The sequence below is a fragment of the Phalangium opilio genome, unplaced genomic scaffold, assembly GCF_054372755.1.
Source record: "Phalangium opilio isolate 3A_F unplaced genomic scaffold, DU_Popi_V2 ptg000113l_1, whole genome shotgun sequence".
Lineage (NCBI taxonomy): Eukaryota > Metazoa > Arthropoda > Arachnida > Opiliones > Phalangiidae > Phalangium > Phalangium opilio.
Genome location: NW_028324209.1, coordinates 4442066 through 4457684, shown reverse-complemented (window position 1 = coordinate 4457684; position 15619 = coordinate 4442066). Strand labels below are relative to the sequence as shown.

The 15619-nt window shown below is 37.4% G+C and overlaps 1 protein-coding gene and 1 long non-coding RNA gene across 4 annotated transcripts in view; one reads left to right on the top strand and one right to left on the bottom strand.

The window, feature by feature from the left end:
- The first annotated feature begins 171 nt into the window (after positions 1-171).
- LOC149623459 (oxysterol-binding protein-related protein 11-like) lies at positions 172-14626 on the top strand. Of its 3 annotated transcripts, none has more exons than XM_089852346.1 (20): positions 172-309; positions 679-710; positions 803-908; positions 975-1022; positions 3633-3714; positions 3785-3864; positions 4570-4875; positions 4945-4986; positions 5055-5215; positions 6896-6984; positions 10961-11106; positions 11166-11251; positions 12108-12189; positions 12257-12398; positions 12467-12577; positions 13149-13309; positions 13396-13515; positions 13616-13777; positions 13846-13911; positions 14399-14626. In XM_089852346.1, exons 1-20 carry the CDS (start codon positions 211-213, stop codon positions 14474-14476), a joined length of 2199 nt encoding a protein of 732 aa, XP_089708472.1. In that variant the 5' UTR covers positions 172-210; the 3' UTR covers positions 14477-14626. The 3 variants fall into 3 exon arrangements, with proteins under 3 accessions (XP_089708472.1, XP_089708471.1, XP_089708470.1); XM_089852345.1 differs by lacking the exon at positions 172-309 and adding an exon at positions 459-593 and having other exon boundaries at positions 4573-4875; XM_089852344.1 differs by lacking the exon at positions 172-309 and adding an exon at positions 476-593.
- LOC149623455 (uncharacterized) overlaps positions 9543-15619 on the bottom strand; it is a 49035-nt gene continuing 42958 nt past the window's right edge. The window contains exon 2 of the long non-coding RNA XR_016374682.1: positions 9543-10815. This is a non-coding gene — a long non-coding RNA (uncharacterized LOC149623455). The remainder of the gene's footprint in view (positions 10816-15619) is intronic.

The window sequence follows — 15619 nt, the reverse complement described above, 5'->3', positions numbered from 1 at the left end:
AGGTCATATTAAGCCCTGTAAGATCATGGTTTTGCAAAACTTAATGACAAACTATTATAACCCAATTGTCAATTAAGATACTTAATTATATTTATTTTATTTTAATTATTTTACAAAATGAGAAAAGAATAACCCGTTCCAAAAGCATCTGAACAAATATTGAAATTCCTTGTTTCCCGCCTTCGAAACGAAAGTCTACCAAAATTCAAAATGGCCGCCGCCGTGCAAGTGGAGGGGATGGTATTTGATGTACCCGGATTGACGGAAGAAGAAAGGTCTCAGTTATTTAACGTTATGATGAAAGCAAAGGTAACTAATCCATTCATTAAGTGCTATTTTTGTTAATTAAAAAGATTTTAATAGCTCATTTTAGTTACCATATCAAATATACGAAAGAAAGTACATTTCTCGCTAAGCCTTGGTATAATGTTTGATGCATCCCACCCCAGACCGCATGATTATGATCCCGCCCAATGCCCTACAATCATGATCAATTTTTTACTTATTTTTCAAACCATTTGACGGCCTTTACCTACATTTACACCTTATGTTCTTACGAAATTATGATCAATGGTAACTTGGAAAGAGGGAGTGTTAGTGCAATGAAAACATAATTTCAATAATATACACCTGTTAATTGTAAATCAAATAATTTAAAGAATATTTTGTTATTTGCAGGAACTCGATGCTCAAGAAGAAAACAAAATGAGGTAATTGTATTGCAGATTTTTACATTCGAGTGCCGTGGTTGGATATATTACAGGCTTTGGTAAGTAGATACTGATGTTTACATTGTATCTAGGCAACCCCTCGAAGGTGTCTTGTTAAAATACACAAATGTAGTTAAGGGTTGGCAATTAAGATGGTTTGTTTTGAGTCCAGAAACTGGATACTTAGACTACTATATGGTAAGAATTTAGTCAAGAATGAGTACTTGGAATTTAAAATTGCAAAATGTTATTATGGTTTTGTAGCCAGATGAAATTAAAAAACATAAACCTAGGGGAGCTGTACACTTGGCTGTAAGTTTCTTAGGGAGTGGGCAAAGGTGTGAAAATCTCCCCCATTAAATGTCAGTGCTGGTTTTAGGCAATAGAGACCTTTCAGTAGGATGAATACTTCTTCAGACCCTCCTAAGTCTTACTTCAGTTTTGGCAGCCATATTGGTGCAGGGTTTCAGCTTTCTTCCTTCATTCAACCCACCAATATGGTCCTGTAAGTTTTCTGACAAGTCATAGCTCCTCCCCCAACTGAAAGTTCTCTATTGGGTACCTCCCATTTCACCATTTTGAGGGAAAGGGGAGGAGCCATTCTTAGGCCACACCTAGGGTGTGCGGGTACCCTATACCCATGATTACCCGTTCGGGTACCCGCCCTGATACTCAAAAATGACTTTTCCAACTATTTGAAACCAAAATACTCCCCCCCCCCTTTACCCATTACCCGTGTCAAGCTGGAACAGGTTGTCAGGGTTATTCGCGGGTAGAAAAATAGGAATCAGAGGTGAAAAGGGGGGCAACCCACTGTCCAGTTGAGAAAGAATCGGAATTTTATTAATAATGAAATTCCATGAAACACTGTTTCAAGGTGAAATTTAGTTCACATGTGGTAGTTTCGTTCTGAGACAGACAGCAGCGCCGACACTCTTCTACACATAATCCCATTGCCAGTATTGTGTTGAAATAAGTGTTAAGATGGAGAAAGCGGAACCAAAAGTTAGAGAAAGCATCAAAAAGAAGAAGATTAAGATTAAGAAAGACCATACATTGAAGAACCTAGAATTGAGATATAACTGTAATAATAGTGTTCTTAAGGGAATTTTTGAAGGAAGTATCTATTTAACCCTGATTACCCAAAATAGTGGGTACTCGCCCTTATAACTATTCGTCCTAACCTTTGCTACCCGTCTGTTACCCGACAACCATTTTTCGGCTAAGCCTAATTACCCGAATAGGGAGCTAACAGTTCTGACCCTGAAACGTCACACCCTTCTATCTCTTACTGGAGTTTCATCCCCCCCTAACGGTTGGAAACAGTATTCTACGCGCAAAAATTCCAACCAGAGGGGCTTAGTGGCGTCAGACTATCTCTAACAGTTCTGACCCTGAAACGTCACGCCCTTCTATCTCTTACTGGAGTTTCATCCCCCCTAACGGTTGGAAACAGTATTCTACACGCAAAAATTCCAACCAGAGGGGCTTAGTGGCGTCAGACTATCTCTAACAGTTCTGACCCTGAAACGTCACGCCCTTCTATCTCTTACTGGAGTTTCATCCCCCCTAACGGTTGAAAACAGTATTCTACGCGCAAAAATTCCAACCAGAGGGGCTTAGTGGCGTCAGACTATCTCTAACAGTTCTGACCCTGAAACGTCACACCCTTCTATCTCTTACTGGAGTTTCATCCCCCCCTAACGGTTGGAAACAGTATTCTACACGCAAAAATTCCAACCAGAGGGGCTTAGTGGCGTCAGACTATCTCTAACAGTTCTGACCCTGAAACGTCACGCCCTTCTATCTCTTACTGGAGTTTCATCCCCCCTAACGGTTGGAAACAGTATTCTACACGCAAAAATTCCAACCAGAGGGGCTTAGTGGCGTCAGACTATCTCTAACAGTTCTGACCCTGAAACGTCACGCCCTTCTATCTCTTACTGGAGTTTCATCCCCCCTAACGGTTGAAAACAGTATTCTACACGCAAAAATTCCAACCAGAGGGGCTTAGTGGCGTCAGACTATCTCTAACAGTTCTGACCCTGAAACGTCACACCCTTCTATCTCTTACTGGAGTTTCATCCCCCCCTAACGGTTGGAAACAGTATTCTACACGCAAAAATTCCAACCAGAGGGGCTTAGTGGCGTCAGACTATCTCTAACAGTTCTGACCCTGAAACGTCACGCCCTTCTATCTCTTACTGGAGTTTCATCCCCCCTAACGGTTGGAAACAGTATTCTACACGCAAAAATTCCAACCAGAGGGGCTTAGTGGCGTCAGACTATCTCTAACAGTTCTGACCCTGAAACGTCACGCCCTTCTATCTCTTACTGGAGTTTCATCCCCCCCTAACGGTTGGAAACAGTATTCTACACGCAAAAATTCCAACCAGAGGGGCTTAGTGGCGTCAGACTATCTCTAACAGTTCTGACCCTGAAACGTCACGCCCTTCTATCTCTTACTGGAGTTTCATCCCCCCTAACGGTTGGAAACAGTATTCTACACGCAAAAATTCCAACCAGAGGGGCTTAGTGGCGTCAGACTATCTCTAACAGTTCTGACCCTGAAACGTCACGCCCTTCTATCTCTTACTGGAGTTTCATCCCCCCTAACGGTTGAAAACAGTATTCTACGCGCAAAAATTCCAACCAGAGAGGAGCTGCGTGACGTCAGACTATCTCTACCCCCTAGTCAGTTGTTATCTCCCTATGCCCGACAAAAATTCGGGTACGCGCCCCAATACCCGACAACAATATTTTTAATTACCCGAACCCGATTCGAGATTGAAAAATCGCTACCCGCACACCTCTAGGTCCACACCCCTTTGTCCTTTCCAGTATTCAAGTGTTTGACATACTTGATTATGTCAAACCTGTTTGGAATCACATTTATTAACATACTGTAAACTTGGTGAACAGGGTGCTGTCATATCACCCAGTGACGAAGATAGTCAAACATTTTCCGTTAGCGCCGTGTGCGGTGAAGTCTATAAATTAAGGGGTACTAGATAAACTTTTGTCTTAATTATTATATGAACTCTTTTAAAAAAAATATTTGGCTGAAATTTTAGCCAGTGATGCTAAAGAAAGGCAGTTTTGGGTGAATCGTTTAAGAGCCGTGGCCGAACACCACACGCAATTTATAGCTGATGTAAGATCTGACGCGTATTTTTTAATGCAGGGTTCATACGAGAAATTTCATTGACCTAGCTCCCGTAACTAAATTTTTAAAAAGAACAGTTGGAAATTCATATCTTTGTTTATTTCAGGGAGCCTGTACCGGTCCTATAATTCCTATAAATTCCTATATTTTTGAACCTGTCCTATATTATCCTATAATTTAATGAAAGGTCCTATAATATCCTATATTTTTGACTTAGTCGAAGTTTTCGTATAGTTTAGCATCAAATTTATCAAAATTTAGCTGTTTTTTTTTATCGAGATCACATTTGAATGGAGACCGAAATTGCGGAGCTCGCTTAGGATTTTTTATATATTATATTATGTTATATTTTAATTAAGTTCTTCTGAGTTTTCAAAGTAAAATCCAATTTGTTATTTCTTATTTTTTTGGGATTTTTCTACATAGTTTAAGCCCCAAAATTGTATTATATTAGAGCTGCATTTTTAGTCCTATATTTTCCTATAAAAACACGTGATTTTTTCTCCTATAAAATCCTATAATTCCGGAAAAAAATTCCTATTTTTCCTATAAGGAATTTAAATTTTAGAGTGGGCTCCCTGTTATTTATTTATCATTCGTTTTAAAATCTTGTATGGACCACTGTTCTAACAACTAAACTTTGCCAGTTCTAATTTGAAAGCAAACTTTATGAGAATGTTAAATTTACTTCAGAAGAATCCTCCGTTACCACCTCGAGATCACCGTATACCCGAAGGAACAAACACCGCTAGTCGCGCCTTGCCATATCTACATTATCCAGTTGAACAAAATAGCTCAAACATTTGGTCTCCATCATCGCAAATTGGAGTTAGCAGCACAACGACTAAGAGTAGCAGCGTTTTGGGTGTGGTCACCCCCCTTGAAAACCCTCCCTTAACTATCAATAACGCGGCTAGCGTTACGGAGGCCTTTTGTTCCGTTAAGGAAATGCTCCGAAAAACTGAAATTAGTCATCAAAATTTAGTAAAATGCGTCGAAGTGAGTCATGGTGTGACGCGCGTTTTCGTCTATTGGAATTTTAAGTTCTACTTCTTTGTCTATATTTAGAACCTACCTCTGAATGGTAAACAGATGAACTGTTGCCATCCCGTAAGTTCCCGTCGGTTTTAGTTTAGCGCGAAATGATTAGTTAGGTTTCATGGTTTCATTCGTCGTAGGACTTGCTACTATTAAAAGCTACTTCAAACGCTACCGTCGCATGCCTAGAACAGTGTTATACAATTTTACAGCAACAACAAGTTGCGGCCAACTATCCAAGTGGAATTCCAGATGGTGCGAGGGTTGAGTGGGTTCAAGAATCCGCTTCAAAAGGGCCTGGGTCAGTTTGGATATTTTAATATCTCTTAAAACATTAGGCCTCTTTTAAATTTCAAAATTGCTTGCTTGCTTTTGCGCGATTTTGTGTGTTCAAAGAAGATCATTCAATTACACTCGAAGTTAAAGTGGAGTATAGCGATCAATTGTTGGTCTTAAAAAAGCTTAGGTTCACCCATATGTAGTAGCAGAAGTGAGATGAGACTAAGAAGTACTGAGCTAACCAAATTCTTCACCCGGCGAAAGTGAATATTCTTGATAACACACCAACGGTTGGCCCTCTAGTAGCGGTTTCTGAATTTCCCCTCCAAAACGTGAGACGCTCGCGGTGGTAGACTGCCGAACTAGATTCAAGGAGCCGCCTCCGTCTTCCGCCGCTTTACATTGAGGGGAACGGGGGTAGGAAATGTTTTTTGGAACTCGTCCAATTTTTTTCTCAGTAGTGTAGGCGCGTGGGAACCGGCATAAAATGATATTAAAATCCTCAAATTTGTTCACTAGTGCCAGGATCTACTACCAATGCTAGAGCCCTTCACTTCGAGTCTCATCTCACTTCTGGTAGTAGCGGATCATATGCAATTCCCTGTTTCCTTTGTAGCTTTATGTTGTACGTTAGTAGCAAATTATTTTGTCCAGGATTTTTTCGAATAGTTGAAATTTTGCGTTTTCCATATACCAAATCATTCCCTTTGTTTTCCATTTCCATTCATGTTTGACTGCAAAAGTGTGTCGTGAAATACATTTTTACAGTTTTAATCGAGGGGTCGGACGTTTGTCAAAATCCCGTACACTTCGTTTGAAATCTGTTTAAAATCTCTCTCGAAAATCTCGAAATCCCGAAATCTCACGTCAAAATCTAAAAATCTTTAAATCTCACGTCAAAATCTGTAAATTTTAAAATCTCACGTCAAAATCTAAAATCCCTAAGTCCCTACCTTAAAAACTGAAAATCCCGAAATCCCTATTTTAAAATCTGGAAATCCCGAAATCTTCACCTAAAATCCCGAAATCTCACATTAAAATCTAGAAATCCCGAAATCTTAACGTAAAATCCCGAAATCTCCTCCTAAAATATCAAAATCAGAAAATCTCCTCGAAATCCGAAAATCTCCTCGAAATCCGAAAATCTCCTCGAAATCCGAAAATCTCCTCGAAATCTGAAAATCTCCTTCAAAATCTGAAAATCCTGAACAAAATCCCGAAATCTTCTTCGAAATCTGAAAATCCTGAACAAAATCCCGAAATCTTCTTCGAAATCTGAAAATCGCGTTCAAAATCTGAAAATCTCCTTTAAAATCCCGAAATCTTAAAATCTTGGACTAGATTTCCAGATTTCTAAAATCTGAGTCAGAATCTCAAAATCTGGGGCAAAATCTCAAAATCTTTGTGAAAATCTTGAAATCTCAAAATCCCGTACACTAAAATGCCGAACGTCCGACCCCTCGGTTTTAATTGTACAATTGCTTCAAATTTATGTCCTTTTTTCTTTCCTTAACCATTAGTGTGTACTGTGTTGGCTTATACCCGACTATTTGTTCCACAATCCCCATTTACAGTTCTACTTATCCACCAATTTGTGCTGTACAGTTTCACTTAAATATCCAACTATTTGCGCTACCATAAAAGAACCCGTGTTATGATAAAAGGTCCAAAAAAAAAAAAACAAACACCTTTTTAAATCTAGGCGATCAACTCTGAGCACGCCAGACTTGGGCCTGAAAGCGAAAGCGAAACGTTCTCCATCCAATCCAGAATCGTCTGTCAGCAGCCCAGGTAGTATTCGTAAGACTTCGTCTTCTACCCTCTTTGTTAGCTGATTAGACGTTTCGCCCCCCCTCTTATTCCCCCTTTCTTCTAACGCCTATAAACTACACGGCGCCAGTGAAAACACTAACACTAATAATAATAATAATAATCATTCCACCGCTTCCAAATTTTATCAAACATTTTCCTTCAAAAAGGGCTTTTGGTAACGAGTTCTAGTGACACTAATAAATAAATAAATAAATAAATAAGCGTTCCCCCCCCCCCAAAATACTCTAGCCAGTCTTACGTTAAAGAAATGAATGAATGAAGAAGTCGATAATTAAGTAATAAAAAGATAAAAGTAACGTAGCCTTTCTCATTAAAAGCCAAGAATCAAATTTCAGGCAACGGATTTTGTAGTTCGAAATTTAATTAATATAAGCTTGACGGTGGAAGCCTCGTCACAAGTTTCCGCGTGATTCTAGACATATAACAAAGTTCTACATTTAAGGTTTAACATTTCTTCAAAGCTATAGCTTAAATCTGGCCAAGAAGTGATATCTAGTTTATTAGGGAGAAGGTATAAGATGCCTTTGTATTCGCGCCATGCCATAGTCCCAGTCCCCCTTTCAAAATACAAGGGGGGACGTAAAAGAAGGCGCCGGGCTATTCCGCTGCCTCTCCTCAGTCGGAAAATATGACTGTAATTTTCGTCACTCGCGTCGTCGCGCTGACGTGAGTTTTCAAGAACCAATCAGATGCATGCTGGTTGTAATTTAGAGGCGGGGATTAACTCCGGACCTACTATACGTTTGGACTGGAGATAAAGCTAGATTATAAATGTGGGGCGAATTTATACCTTCTCCCTAGTAAACTAGATATCACTTCTTGATCTGGCTAATGTTAAAGGGACCGCGTTAATTTTTATGGTTAATTAGGTCGTCTATTCTATTTAACTAGCGCAAAAAAATAAATGAAATGGTTTTTACAATAATTTCCGGAAACGGAAATTGGTGAATATTATAATTATTGTCTCAATCTTAATTAATGCGCGGTCGTTTTTGCGAAGAAATCTTTAGCAAAATTCTTTGAAAAATAGTCTTAAATGATTATAAAATACTCAAGTGTGCTTTAAAAGAATTTTAGAAGAAATTAGTAAAAATCTGGAGAGCGAAATAAAAAATATATTAATAAATAAGCTAGCTTATTTTCAAAATTAAAAATTTGAGTGTGCCCGGGGAGAAAGAGAGAATGGTTGAGGTTTGAGCTTGAATATTTCACTTTGAGAAAAGAAAAAAATTTACCCAAATGCCTCGCTCGCTTTAAGTTTGGGTTTATGCAACGGAAATTATAAATTTAGAATCTGATTAAAAAAATAGTACGAAGAAGAAAAAAAAAGTCAAATTTCCTGTACGTTTAGCAGTCGTGTTTCTTAGAACAAAAAAAGAAAAGAAAAGAAGTTTTCTTAAACTGTAGCGTTTCTATGCACTTTTTGCAGTTTTCATACTAAAAAATTTATATATTTTGTAGTTTGAAAGATATGGATTTCAAATTGAATCTAATTAATTAATTAACAGCGCCGCCGCTCGAATGTGATGACACTTTTTAATTATTGTAGTTTCGATGATTGATATTTGGCTTTAATAGAAATTAAGCTTTTTACCGCCGCCGCCGCTTTTTGATAAAATTTCAATAATTAATAAGGATAGTCGCTTAATTAAATTAATATTCTTTAGATTTAAAGTTAATAAAACCGACATTCTTAAATGCCTATAAACCGTGATAGACCTGAACAAAATATTGTAAATATTAATTAAGATCCATATATTTTCGCCCCCCCCTTCCCCCTTTCGCTAAATTGAACGAACGAACCTTTTATTAAAACGCGACCAAAAACCCTTTTTTTTTTAAAATTAATTCTAATTTAATCAAACAACCTGACCTGATTAGTACAATTATTGATTTACGTTTAGAGCTTAGATATATACCTACCAATCTTGTCAAGATACGCAATTTTAATTGTGATTTAATTAGTATATAACAATTAGCCTTATTCCTGATCAGCGCCACCTACCCATAGCGGCGACTTTGAGAACTACTGTAAGCGGCAAGCCAATCAGATGTCGCTAAAATCTGGTGACGTCACTAACTGGCACTCTCGGGTCTTACCAAAAATGACGTCACCAGATTTTAGCGACATCTGATTGGCTTGCCGCTTACAGTAGTTCTCAAAGTCACCGCTATGGGTAGATGGCGCTGATCAGGAATAAGGCTAATTAAATGTCCAAGATAAATTGCGTATACGTGACGAAGACAATCCTAGCTTCATTTATTTTTAAACTTTATTAATTAAAAGTTTAAAAATTTTGCCAATGGAAAAAAAGACACACAACACAAAAGCTAAATAATTTAATCATGTATCACAGCTTTGCAAGTTCTAAGTTACTTAACTTAACTAATGTACATAATTTTTGTTAATTTAATTAATTTTAAAGGGTAATGAACAAATTTTTCAATTTAAATAGAAGTGAGATTTAAACACATTAATCTTAATACTTTTAAATTATAAAGTTAAGGGGGGGGGGTCGAAATTTTGTTCATTACCCTTAAAAGACAAAGACATTGATTGTCCTGTTAAAGATTTTAGACTATTATCTGAAAAAGAAAACACGTAGGCAAATTAATTAATGAGAATATCTGAAAAAAAAAATGCGTACGTAAATTAAAAAAAAAAAAAAACAAAAAAAATCTGTAAAACTGACGAGAATCAATCAAATGTATTATTTTTACATAAATAAAAGAACTTGGTCACTTGAAAGCTGCGATACGTGGTGATTTTTCAATATTTAATATATTTATAGCGGCCTCTAAAAAAATTAGATATATGCCTAACAAACACTATTGTCTGTACTGTGCACATTTTTTCTTGTTCCTTGTAAAAAAAAATATCTCTTTACCTTCGATCGAGGTACGTGATTGTGCTTAAACTAATAGTTAGATCAAGAAGTTATATCAGTATCTCAGAGAGAAGGTATAAGATGCCTTTGTATTCGCGCCAGGCCATAGTCCCAGTCCCCCTTTCAAAATACAAGGGGGGACGTAAAAGGAGACGCCGGGCTATTCCGCTGCCTCTCCTCAGTCGGAAAATATGGGTGCGTTCAGTAACGCTCAACGGAGACCAAACGCGTTGAGCTCCGTTGATCAACGTGATGTCATGTGACGTATTAGGCTACTGAACGGTTTTTTGCAAACTTTACGTTGTATCGTTTGCTTACTGTTCATGGAAATGGATATGCGAGGGCCTGCTAGCCGAAATAAGAGAAAACTCTGACCAGTAACTTAGCCAAGGCTTAAGCTTTAAAACCCAATAACTTTTTAAGCTTCATAGATATAACAGAAAAAAATTTCATAAAATAATTAACAGACATTATTCATTCGTATTCAGTCGCTGCTACACCGATTTTATAAATAGTTCCGAAATTATCCGTCAAATTAACTTCTCGAAATCATTCAGGGAGATAAGTTTCCTCCATTGCTGCTACGTCACAAATGCGTTGCTCAACGAAGTAATCGGCTCTTACAGCCGATGACTTCGATGCCTCTTCGCTTACAATCGTGACGTCAAACCGGAAGTTCGGAAAATCGTTCAGTGGCGAATGCGCATTCAACGGAGCCTCCGTTGAGCGTTACTGAACGCGCCCCCAGACTGTAATTTTCGTCACTCGCGTCGTCACGCTGACGTGAGTTTTCAAGAACCAATGAGATGCTGGCTGGTTGTAATTTAGAGACGGGGATTAACTCCGGACAGGCTACGTTTGGACTGGAGATAAAGCTGCTGGAAATCTGGCGAATTTATACCTTCTCTCTGAGATACTAGATATAACTTCTTGGTTAGATATTGATTGCACTTTCTTAATGTCGGTAGAACTAAACTTATATTTCACTTCAGTTGTAATTACGTTGCTTTCTTTTTAATTCGGGAGTTTTGTCTTAAAATTTTTAGTGACATCTTCTAAGGTATCGGATCCATCCGGAGAAGTTACGGATGACGAAGAATTAGACGAAATTTCTATGGATTTAGGAGATAAAGAGAAAAACGCCTTACTAAGAGTAATGGGTGGTTTAAAGTTGGGAATGGATTTAACTAAAGTAAGAATAGTACATCGAAATGTTTGGTTTTTTCGTATTTATTATATTTTAAATTTTAGGTTAGTCTTCCCGCTTTTGTACTTGAACCGAGATCTCTACTTGAAGTCTTTGCGGATTTTCTAAGTCAACCTCAACTCTTATTATCGTGAGTTTGTAACATTTTTTACTACTAGAAATTTAGGTTGTCGGTAAAAAAAGCCAACGGTAAAAAAAGCCAAGCTAATAAAAGACAAATTTATGAATACAAAAAAGCCAAGGTAAAAAAATCCAAAAACGCGGTAATAAAAGCCAATGGAAAGAAAGTCAAGGTTTAAAAAACCACAAACGTTAGCAATTATATTAATATATTATATTATATTATATAATTTTAAGATTGAAAGACTATGGGAATAAATGGGTTTAAGATTGAAAGATTGGGAATGTTTCGATTTATTTATTTTTTTTGGACTTTTAAAATTTATGGAAGTTGTTGTTGTGAGATTGGAAAGATTTATCAAGGATTAGAAAGATTTTTTGGGATTTGAAAGATTTGTGAAGATTTAAAGATTTATCAAGAATTTATATGATTTTCTGGGATTTGAAAGATTTTCTGGGATTTGAAAGAATTTCTGGGATTTGAAAGATTTTTTTGGATTTGAAAGATTTTCTTTGATTTGAAAGATTTTCTGGGATTTGAAAGATTTTCTGGGATTTGAAAGATTTTCTGGGATTTGAAAGATTTGTGAAGATTTGAAAATTTTCTGGGATTTGACAGATTTGAAGGTTTTTAAGATTTCAAGATTTAAAATCGAGACTTGTAGGAGCGTCGGACCCCTCGGGTTAGCCACAATATAAGATTTGGACATCCTTACATATAAAGTGAAATGGCTTTTATTTCCGTATTTTTCTCTTTTTTTACCTTGCCTTTTTTAACCTTGGCTTTTTTTACTGTGGCTTTTTTCACCTGGATTCGAAATTTAAGGTTAATTAACTATATTTAATTGTGTAAATTTAACATTCAGAGCTTGTGATTTAAAAACTCCCGAGGAAAGAATGGTAGCGGTTTTAAAGTGGTATTTGATATCCATACATTTCTTTCAAAGGGTAATTAAGGCGCTTTTTCTAAAAGAAATAGAGCATAAGAAAAGACTTAATTGATTCCTATCATTAGACATCTAACGTGAAAAAACCATACAACCCAATTATCGGTGAAAGTTTCCACTGTTCTTGGAAAGTAGAAGATGACCACCAAGAAACAAATAAAATTAACCATTTAACTTACGTAGCGGAACAAGTCTCTCATCATCCCCCAGGTATATCTTTAAGACTCCCCCCTCTATTTAAAACGTTATTTTTTAAATATTAATATTATTCATTTTAGTTTCAGCTCTTTATGCTGAATGTCCCGAAAAGAAATTATTCTGCGAGGCTTATATACAAATTAAACCAAAATACCTTGGAATGTACGCGACCGTTAACTTAATAGGAGATGGTGCGTATTGTTAACTTATCAGTGATGTGCGAGTCCCGTTTTTTCGGTTTCGAGCCGAGTCCGAGTATCAAAACTAATTTCTTATCGAGTATCGAGCCGAGTCTCAAAAATCCTTTCGAGTATCGAGTATTTAGATAGGTCAAATTTTGCTTCTTTCGAGTAATTATCGAGTCTCAAATATTGACTTGTCGAGTAGCAATTTTGTAAATTTCTTGAAAATAACGAAGATTTTCAATTATCTAAAATCTAACTAGTTCAAAAAGATTGTTAGTGATCAATTAAACATTGAACAGGTGATTTTCAAAATAAATGATCATGAACTCATCGTCTGCTATAGTTGTAAGCCTCGGACTCGAGTATTTGTCGAGTATTTAAGATGTTAAAAAGCTACTCGAATCTGTCTCGAGTATCTCAAAGTGTTGTTATCGAGTATCGAGTCGAGTACTCGGCTCGATACTCGAACTTAACGAGTACTCGCACATTCCTTTGTTATTTCAATTAATACCCTCGGAATTATAGAGACTCATTTTTCTAGTGTTAATTGATGTGACAAAACAGGTTTTACTTTTAGTTTCTTTACATCTTCTCAGTGTGGGCGAAAAATACACGTTTTCGCTGCCAACTTTACACGTTCGATCATTACTCACAAACCCGTGGATTGAATTTGGAGGGAGGGTCACCATCAATTGCGCTGAAAGTGGTTTAACGTCATACGTAACTTTTCACACAAAAGTAAGTTGCAACAAAGCGCGCAAAGATCATCAAAGTTTACCGCCATTTTGAGGGAAGAAAACAAACTTTTTAAAATATAATTTTAGCCATTTTATGGAGGCAAAGCGCATCGAATTTCCGGTGAATGTAGAACTAGAAACCAAGGAGATACTTATTGCCGCGTAATGGGAGAATGGAATGAAATAATTCAGTTTCAGTTTAAAGATGTAGGCCTAGTTTTTAGTTTTTACATAACACTATGATGTATGTTGACTCTATGCGCGTTTATGTAATTGTTCATTTCATTTCATTCGTCTCATCTTTGAGGGGTCGACCCAAGACGTTGACGCTAGGAAGTTTAAAAAGAGTTTGAAAAGGGTTAGGCCAATTTCAAATCAAGATCCGACTGAATCGCGTAGGTTATGGGAGAAGGTATCTACCGCTTTGAAGAATTCTCTGATGGATGAAGCCGAAAGAGAAAAACAAATGGTGTGAAATATCAGATGGTATTAAGGTAACGATTACTAATGGTTTTGTTTGTTAAAATTACAATAAAGTTGGAGGAGATTCAGAGAGACGATGAAGAAAAACGCAATGCGCTGAATGAGGAATATAAGGGAAAAGTAAGTAACTATATTAGTGGATTTCAGGGCGAGTATGTTTAGCGCGAACACGCCGCCAATATGTTTAGTTCGAAGCGTGAAATATGAAACGCGGCGAACTCGCCCCGAATACCTTTAGCGCGTAGGGCGAACTCTCGACGTATAAGGTTAGCCCAAAGCGCGTACTATCGGAGTATAAGGTTAGCTCAAAGCGCGTACTATCGGAGTATAAGGTTAGCTGATAGCGCGTACTCTCGGCGTATAAGGTTAGCTCAAAGCGCGTACTCTCGGCGTATAAGGTTGGCTGAAAGCGCGTACTCTCGGCGTATAAGGTTAGCTCAAAGCGCGTACTCGCGTCGACTACCTTTGGTTCGAAACGCGTACTCGCGTCGACTACCTTTGGTTCGAAACGCGTACTCGCGTCGACTACCTTTGGTTCGAAACGCGTACTCGCGGCGACTACATTTTTTTTTCACAATAAGTAAAACATTTTAAATCCAATTTCAAGTTATTCCAGAAAGTAAACAATTGTTGGGAATACAAGTATCAATACTCTTTGAACAATCCCATCACGTCGGCTCAATAACAACTCCTAACACTTGAATAAAAAAATTGCACACTATACACTCATTGTTAACCAAAAACAATTGAGATATTTATAATTTCTTGTACAATTCAATATAACAATTAGTTAAATTTATATATATATAAAAAAAATTAACATTTTGAACTTGGATTTCTCGATTCCTTAATTTCAAGGCGCCAGTAACTGATAAACCCAACCATTCTCTCCAGAATGAATATGCTCGTCACTGGGATGTTCCCCATCTGATTTTGTAAACAGGATCCTGTCGTGCAGTCGAGTGGACAATCCTTGCCAAAACTCGAATGATTCCGGGATGACGATATAACCACCCCAACAATCTGGTTTAGGAACCTTCTTCCCAGTTAAGGCGCTTTCATTATCCTTATACTTTTGCTCCAGCGCTTCTCGACTTTCGACAACGTGGCTTTGGTTGCTAATAGCCGCGGAAACCTGACTATTAAAAGGGCGAGAGTAAAAATACTCTTCGCTGACTTCCCGCGGAACTTTTTCCACTTTTCCTTCAATTCTGACTTGACGATGAAGAATGTCCCAATAGAATAATAGAGCGACATTTGGGTTTTCTTCAATCTCACGTCCTTTGCGGCTTTCGTAGTTGGTGAAAAAATAGAATCCTCGGTCGTCAAACCTTTTTAGAAGGACGTACCTAGATGATGGTTTGCCCGATTTTGAGCAAGTAGCTACGACCATAGCATTGGCTTCTTGGATAGTTGGAGTTTGGCAAGCCAAATTGAACCATTGTTTGAAAAGGCTAAATGGTTCTTTGACTGCTAAGTTATTGGAGAAGATGTCATTCTCGTAAGGTTTTCTCATATTTGATAAATTGACAAAATGGTCTTCGGAAGGTTTTGATGGATAAACGGGGTTATTTCCTGAACTCATTTTAACAATTTCACAGCGTCTTGAAAGTGTCTGAAGTTTTAGGGGTGTTATGAACCTTAACACGCCAGCGGTCTTATAAAACAATCTCATTATGGCTTATGGCTACCGTTCTTGTGCCACCATGGAGCAATATTAGACAAGTCGTCGTTGTAATCTATTATACTTTTAAGGGGTTTTAATTTCCACTTTAATAAAAATACTCCTTGGAAAATGCAACTTAGGTAATAGGCTCTACCGCACCCA

Bases quoted from the DNA above. Each gene is read 5' to 3' on its own strand.
- LOC149623459 (XM_089852345.1), top strand. From the start codon at position 474: ATGCCCTACAATCATGATCAATTTTTTACTTATTTTTCAAACCATTTG. The intron at 5,216-6,895 runs GTCAGTTTGGAT...TTTTAAATCTAG, and splicing joins TCCGCTTCAAAAGGGCCTGG to GCGATCAACTCTGAGCACGC. The intron at 12,399-12,466 runs GTATATCTTTAA...TATTCATTTTAG, and splicing joins AGTCTCTCATCATCCCCCAG to TTTCAGCTCTTTATGCTGAA.